Raw genomic sequence first — 8414 nt, 5'->3', positions numbered from 1 at the left:
CTGCCACAAATTCCCCCAGCTGTGAGCCTTCCAACCTTCTAAGTATTCCTTTATATGTGGTTCAGAGTTCTGGGACCATCCCCTGAGCCTGCTTGGTCGGGTATTCTGTATTGTTGTTGACGGAGCTCTCTGCTACATGTCCACCCAATCCGCCATCTTGTTTGTTCTCCAGGATTTGTTGAATGTAAATCTGATCTCTTGTTTGTAAACCTTCACTCAATTCACAATAAAAAGTTAAAAATAAAACACATCATGGCATACTCACCTCACTAACTATTGAATTCAAGAATCAGGGGATTCTATGTTCTATTTAGAAACAAGAATTTTAACCAAAGAACACTTGGGGATCTTTGGGATAAAGAATTTTCAACGTGGATTTCTCAGAGAAAGTCTCGAAACAACTAGAAATTTCTGATTTACATACTGATGTGCAAGAGTGCAGAGGTCCAGGTGTGGGAAGCCAATGGTAAGAAGCCTGGGTTGCCAGACTGGAAAACTCAAGGGACTTAAGGTACAGAAGAGATTTTCACCAAAAGTGGAAACAAATCTTTGGAGAAGAGAAGAGGGGTCCTGTAAGATCTGAGGAAAATTCAAAAAAGATGCCACCCAAAGACTCTGATAAGTGTCTTGACCATTACAAAAGCTAAATATATGGGCATACTTCCCAGTGTTGGCACAGGAGTGGCCTGCTAGGACTGTCTGGATAGTCTATCTAGTTTAAAAACGAAAAACTTACTTCTTAAAAGAAGAAGGAGCTTGCCCTAGGACCCACGGCCAGTGAGAAATAGAGTCAGGAATAGAAACCGAGTGTCCCACACTTGAACCAAAAGAAGGGAGGGAGGCCAGCCTACGGGACCACTTGCAAGTCATGGTTCAGGAGGTTTGTTCAGGGACAAAAGGGAGAGAGAAGACACTCTGAATGTAGTCCGGTAGTCCCAGCCTGGGATTTTAGTCCCAAGTTGTCATTTAGAGAAAGCACTTTGAAAGTACTAGATGGATGTGGATGAATCACCAAGAACAGATGACATCTACCCAGATTTGGGGGAAATTTATGGAGCAGCTGACTAAACTGTTATTCCAAATAGCTTGTTTGCCATGAGCCTGGCAGATTACCAATGAGTCCCCGCCTCCATGAGAAGTGTCTCAAAGGGGACCCAGGGGACACTGGGCTGGGAGGATCACTGAACACATAAGTAAGGGTAAGCTGTTGGGGATAAGGCATCACTTTTCCTACAAATTAAATTAACTGCCATTTGTATATGTTTTACAGTATACAAAGCAATTAGGATTAATCATGCCTAACTAATGGAGCAGAATTCTTTGAGAGGATAAACGTGCACATGGAAAAGGGAAACCAGTGGATGTAATTTTCTGAGAGTATGAAAAGGCCCTTGAGAAAGTCTCATAGCAAACACTGTTTACAAAACTTAAGTCACCATGGAATTGTGGAGTCATGTGTTGAAATAGAAAAGGAAGTAGCTAGGAAGTGCTAGGAAACCAAGGTTAGAGATATGCAGGTACTGTTTTGGAGAAGGGAGTCCCTTGGTGGTGCACAGAGTAAAGCACTTGATTACTAGTGAAGAAGTTGGTGGTTTGAACCCACCCTGAGGCGCCTTGGAAGAAGTGCCTGGCGACATGCCCCATGGAGGGTAGTTCTCCTCTTCAACATATGGGGTCTCCATGAGTCACAATCAACATGACAGCAACTGGTACTCTGGAGACGTGAGGGCAATGGTGTGCCCCATGAATCATCGCTGGGACCAGTTACCAAGTTGGTAATTGGTACTGACCACCTTTAGCTGACCATCCGTTTTTCCAGATAGCAAAATGCAAACCAGATGCTTTTTCCGAGTATACTGACGAGCAGAGACAGAAGACCGAGAGTGGTTCTCTGAACCCTGATTCTGCCCTTAGTGCCTACACGACCTTCAGAAAGTTGTTTCGCATTGTCCAGCATCCGTTTCCTCATCTGCAAAGCAGAAATCCTAATCACTGCTACTCACAGGCTGTTGTTGTTATGTGCCATGAAGTCGGTTCTGACTCAGCGATCCTATAACAGGGTTTCCGAGGCTGTAAATCTTTACGGGAGCAGAAAGCCTCATCTTTTTCCCATGCAACAGCTGGTAGTTTCAAACTGCTGACTATGAGATTAGCAGCCCGATTCGTAATCACTACACTACCAGAGCTCCTTACTCACAGGCTAAGAGCTGTGAAAAGAAATGCCTGGTATATGTCCAATAAATATTAGCATTTATTTTACTTAGTCTATTTCGTCTACATGATTGTTAGAGGATACCAAGCTCTGATTTCTCATGTTTGCCCTAGGAATGGAACTTGGGAGCCACTGCAGACTATTTTTGGAAAGCATTGGTAGAATGTGTTACAGCAATTCAGAGGATGTGTAAGACACTGGGCTGCGTATTTTACAAACTTGTCCTCTACACTGACTCTTGCAATAGACCTATGAAGTTGGGGTTATGAGCTCCATCTGACAAGTGAGAAGTGGAAACACAGGAGGCTAAAACCATGTCCTAGGTCATGTGAGCTTATCAGAGTTGAGTCAGAATTCGAATACAGGCTTGCTCGACTTCAAAATCGATCTTCTTTTCAATTAAATTGGACCTTGAGGGATAGAGATAACTTAAGAAGGAAGGAAAGAGAGGTCACTATGTGAAACAAACATAGGCCATGTTATGAGGTTTGAGGACTAAGGAGCACCTGACCAATGCCATGGTGTTTTCAATAGCTTCATATGCATGTGAAAGTTGGACAATGAATAAGGAAGCCTGAAGATTTGGATGCATTGAATTCTCGTGTTGGAGAAGAATTTTTAAAAGTACATGGACTGCCAGAAGAACACATAAATCTGTTTTGGAAGGAGTACAGCCTGAATGCTCCTTAGAAGCCAGGATGGCAAGACATCATCTCTCATACTTCAGACATGACATTAGGAGGGACCAGTCCCTGGAGGACATCATGTTTGATATAGTGGAGAGACAGCAAAAAAGAGGGAGATTCCCAATGAGATGGATTGGCTCAGTGGCCGCAGTATCAGGCTCAGGCATAACAAGGATTGTGAGAATGGCACAGGACTGGGCAGTGTTTCATTCTGCTGTTCGTAGGGCCTCTATGAGTCGGTACCAACTCCATGATACTTAACTACAACCATGTTACAAAGATAGAAACAAGAACAGTAAGTTATGTATTCATGGTGCAGAGGTTGCTCTTGCAAATAGAGGGTTCCTGGTGGGGAAGGGGGCCACTGGGGGGGGGATGAAGTTTGAATGGCAGATTAGGGAAGACCAGAAGGCCTGTAGAACTCAGCTAAACACCACAAGTATTAGCCTCAAGACAATAGGGACAGGGTGAAGCTATCTGACCTAGAGAAAGATGTGAGATGCTTTGGGAAGATTAACCTGGAAGCTGTGCAAGATGAACCTGATGGAATTTTCTGCTGAGGTTCTTTGTTCTCTAATCTGCTATCTAAGGCTCAACAAATGCTCCTGCCTCAGCACTGGACTGCAAAGTCGACTTGAACTGCAAGTTTTGCAGTTCAAGCTCACCAGTAGCTCCTTGGAAACCCTTAACAGGGTTGCTATGGGTCAAATCTGACTTAACAACAACAACAGCCTACTAGCCTGGAGACCACTTAGGATTTGACTGTAATAGGAAGAGAAAAGAAGCAGAGATCCATGCAGAAAAGTTTACCAAAGAAGAATCAATTGGGTACGACTGCATATGAAGGTCAAGGGAGAAGAGACTCAGTGAAGGCTCAGTGACTGGAGGAATGATGAGAAAAATAATCTGTTTAGGGAGAAGCCAGTTTGGGATGGTCAGTTGATCATTTTGATTTGTGACACGTTGAGTTTGGGATAATGGAAGGCTGAGCCAGATGGAAATGGTGGTGGTGGTTGTGTGCCATGGAGTCAGTTCTGACTCATAGTGACCCTCTATAGTGTTTCCGAGGCTGTAAATCTTTACTGAAGCAGAAAACCTCATTTTCCTCCCACAGAGCAACTGGTAGATTCGAACTGCTGATCTTGTGGTTAGCAGCCCAGTTTATAATCTACTGTGTTGCCAGGGCTGACTAGTTAGTAACTAGAGATATGGGATTATAGCGCAGGAGAGCAGTCAAAGCTAGCTGGAGGTAATCTCTATACAATTCTCTCTATAATATCACTACACAATAGTTGAAAGTTAGAATGAATAAGATTTGTGTGCTCCTGTTGATCAAAGATTCTATAGAAGAAATCAGATCAAAGAAAGGAAAACAAAGAACAGAATTTCAAGTCCTGTTAGAATTCAAACCTTCTGGAGTCATGGAGGCTTGAGGAACCACAGAAACTACTGCCCTGACATCATCTTTAAACCTTAAACCAAAAGTATCCCCTATAGCCGTGTTAAAACCAAACAACTCTTTAGTCAAACTAGTTTAAAAAAAAAAAAAAAAAGTCTGCCTTCTGTTCTTTTTAGAACCATCTATATAGGATCATTCTTATCAACAGAGAAAAGATTGAAGTTTCAAGGACTTCATTCTTACTGGATCAACTGTCAACACTCATGGAAGCAGCAGTCAAGAAATTAAACGACGTAGCATTGGGCAGATCTGCTGCACAAGAAGACCTTTTTAAAGAGTTGAAGAGCAAAGATGTCAGCTTGAAGACTAAGGTGCGCCTCACACATATGCATGTAAAAGCTGGACAGTGAATAAGGAAGACCGTAGAAGAATTGATGCCCTTTAGTTATGGAGTTGGAGGAGAATATTGAAAGTGGCATGGGCTGCCAAAAGAACCAATAGATCTGTTTTGGAAGAAGTGCAGCCAGAGTGGTCCTTGGAGGCCAGGATGGGCAAACTTTGTCTTTCATACTTCGGACATATTGTCAGGAGGGACCAGTCGCTGGAGAAGGGTATCATGTTTGGTAAGGTGGAGGGTCACAGAAAGAGAGGAAGACCCCCAACGAGATGGATTGGCCAAGTGGCAGCATCGATGGACTCAAGCACGGCAACAGTAGTGAGGTTGGCCCAGGATTGGGCAGTGTTTCGTTCTGGTGTGCATAAGGTCATTATGAGTAGGTACCGACTCGATGGCACCTAACAACACAACAAATATGAGATCAAATTGGTAACAGCAGCTCAAAAGATTAGATAGGGACCTTAGGGTCAGCAAGTTTACGCTCATGGGGGAGGAACAGCTCAGAAAAGGAGGGTCAGAATAGCTGCACAACTCCGAGAATCTCATCAGTGTCTCTGAACTGTGTTCTGCTGTGGGTATTCTCAACAACAACAACAACAACAAAATAAAATGTTCAACAAAGTCTGTCATCTCTCAGAAGAAAAGACAGGTTCAAGAAGAGTCCTTTGCATAACACCCGGTTTCAGGGTAGGATCAGGAAGAAGAGTTAGAGAAGGAACGGGCTGCAAGAGAACTAAGAGCATGGTGTGGCGCTGTGGGTTAATGTGCTAGACTGCAAAGTCGGTTTGAACTGCAAGGTTGGTGGTTCAAACTCACCAGTCACTCCTTGGAAACCCTCTACCGGGTCACAGTGGGTCAGAACTGACTTGATGGCACTTAACAATAACAACAGGACCCCATAGGCTGTGGACAGAGTTTCAAGAAGGCTATGTATGCACCACACATGGAAGAACATGGCATTTAAAAGTCTCAAGACCTGAGATGGATTTCCAGGATTTTCTCCTTTTTAGACACATCTTACTTCTTCTCTGAGTCCCAGATTTCTTATCTGTCAAATGAAAAGAAGAACACCTGTCGATTTGTTGTACTGTGATGCCTTGTATGTTGCTACGCTGCTGGAAGCAATGCCACTGCGATTTCAATACCAGTATGGTCACCATGGTGGACAAGTTTCATTGGAGCTCCTAGGTCAAGAAAAACTAGGAAGAAAGGCCTAGCAATCGATGAAGGAGCTTCTAAAAGTTCATTGAGGGGTGGAGGGAATCCACAAACTTTTAATTCCATTTTTCCATGAACTTTCTGAAGTTCCTTCAGACTTCTGAAAGTTAGCCAAGGAAAACCCTATCGATGACAACAGACTATTGTCTCCTAGAGTGCAGGGTGATGAGCTCCCTAAGTTGAAAAGCACTTTACAAGGGGGGGGGGGCTTCAAAAGTTTGTGGAAAAATTCCATTCTCTTTCAATTCCATTGTTCCACGAAGTTTTTGAAGCCCCCTCTTAGAACAGCTGTGACAACAGAATACAAAGTGCCAATGATTATGTAAGAAGGTAGTGCCGAAGCAAGAGGACAACATTTCACACTGTGAAATGAGTCACCATGAATCAAGCCAAATTGAAGGCAACTAACAAGAACACCATCGATATGAAAGTATTTTGTAAATTGTGGCACCTGAAGCCACGGCCATTGAGTTGATTCTCACTGATGTTGACCCTGTAGTACAATGTGGTGGTGGTTATGTGCCGTGGAGTCAGTTCCCACTCATAGCAACCCTGTACAGGGTTTCTGAGGCTGTAAATCTTTATGGGAGCAGAAAGCCTCCTCTTTCTCCTGTGGAATGGCTGGTAGTTTCGAAATGCTGACCCTGAGGTCAGCAACCTGACTCGTAACCACTATGCTACCAGAGCTCCTTGTAGTACAGACTAGAACTGCCCAATAGGGGTTCCAGGTCAGTTTCCATAAATCCTTATTAAAATGACTGCCGTGTCTTCCTCCTCTGGAACTTTGGGTGGGTTTACACTGCCGACCTTTCAGTTAGTAGCCTAGCACTTTAATTGCCTCATCACCAGAGGTTCTTGGAAACTGTGATATGTAATACAAATGTGAGGGGATTTCTTTTTCTTTTTTTCTTTTCTTGGCCGTCTTGACCCCAGCAACCCTTTTAATTACTATTTCCTGTTGTTATTTTTGTGTAGCTTTGCAGTTACATGCCACAGTCTATATATGTCTGACTGCTCCTATTCCTGAGAAAACAAACTAAACATGATGAAAGATGAAGAGGGTTAGCCAATGGGTCTTCCTTCAAAATTGATCCCATCATTGACTTTTCCTTACCTTCTCACGATTTTCTGAGAGGACCCAAGGAAGTCTCCTATGGGAAATTTGCAACCAACTGATTTTAGACAATGAAGAAGGTGAAAAGAAAAGCATGACTGAAAATGTCCTTTTTCTAGGATATAGTCTTGCCTGAAAGTGTTGATGACATTGTGTGTTTACAAGGATTTTAGGGAAGTAATAGAGCACATTGTCAACTGAGTGTTAATTCCTGAACATTGACATTTGTAGCCCAGATTGTAGGCAGCACAATTACCTGCAAGGAAGCGGAGCTGGTTCTTGACTTTCATCACCCCATCTCCAGAGCCTCCAATACACTCATCTTCATCATCGCCACAGTCTCCACTTCCAAGCCCTTCCTCATCCAGGGTCTTATCCAGAACCTGACCTTTGGGCACAGACATGGTTCTCAGGAGCTGAAAGAAAACAACCAGGAATGAAACACTTACTGCATGCAGTTCAAGGCGGTCTTCAGAGGAGGCAGTACAAAATGTTGAATGAATGGCATAGCAGTTTTGAAAGATGATTTTCAAATGTAAATAGTTGTAAAGGGCTCCTACTAGCTACAGTTTCATGCTTTCAGACCGTATCACATCATCTGACATGATTTCTCACTCTATACTGTAATACACTCTATACTTATAACAACTTATAACAACTCCTGTAGCCGGAGTGTACATTACGTCAGACTTTCCAAAACCATGCTATCTCCCACCCAAAGCAAACCCATTGTCACTGAGTTGATTCTGACTCACAGCGACTACATAAAGGGTTTCTGAGACTGTAAACATTTACGGGAACAGAAAGTCTCACCCTTCTCACAACCAAGGTGCATGGCTAGTGAATTTGAACAGCTGACTGGTGCTGAGCAGCCCAATGCACTGTGCCACCAAGGCTCCTTTGGTTCCTGAAAACTTTCATTGTAGGAGAACTTCAGACATGATCAGAATATATGCGTTGATGTTGTTAAGTGTCCTCAAGTTGGTTCTGACTCATAGTGACCCTGCATAGAGTTTCCGAGGAGCAGCGGGGTGAACCTGAACTACCACTCTTGCAGTTCAATGCCCTACACTTCAGGGCATTAACCCGAAGCGCCACACCAAAACTCCTACATATTTACAAACATATAGGCTGGGAGGATACCCAATCAGCAAAGGCCTCTATGGGAGTCCCTACCATTGGATTTACATTTATGAAATTAAAATCACAAATGCTCTCCACTAAATGAAGAGAAAGGAGCCTCGACTTTCGTTATTGAAAGATTCTCTGGGCAAATTCCTGAATGATGCAGAATGCATCAAGAAAAGATGGAAGAAATACACAGAGTCATTGTACCAAAAGGAAATGGTTAATGTTCAACCATTTCAAGAGGTACCATATGAACAAGA

The 8414-nt window shown here is 43.2% G+C and overlaps 1 protein-coding gene across 3 annotated transcripts in view; it reads right to left on the bottom strand.

The window, feature by feature from the left end:
• The window catches only part of GPC3 (glypican 3), a 578503-nt gene that overhangs the window by 68152 nt on the left and 501937 nt on the right, over nt 1-8414 (bottom strand). For all 3 annotated transcript variants that reach the window (XM_006862806.1, XM_006862807.1, XM_006862808.1), the window contains one exon: nt 7283-7442. In XM_006862806.1, the coding sequence (XP_006862868.1) occupies nt 7283-7442 (160 nt within the window). The remainder of the gene's footprint in view (nt 1-7282; nt 7443-8414) is intronic.

The sequence above is a fragment of the Chrysochloris asiatica genome, unplaced genomic scaffold (assembly GCF_000296735.1).
Source record: "Chrysochloris asiatica unplaced genomic scaffold, ChrAsi1.0 scaffold00051, whole genome shotgun sequence".
Taxonomy (NCBI): domain Eukaryota; kingdom Metazoa; phylum Chordata; class Mammalia; order Afrosoricida; family Chrysochloridae; genus Chrysochloris; species Chrysochloris asiatica.
The sequence above is the reverse complement of the archived record's forward strand: the minus strand, read 5'-3'. Positions and strand labels throughout refer to the sequence as shown.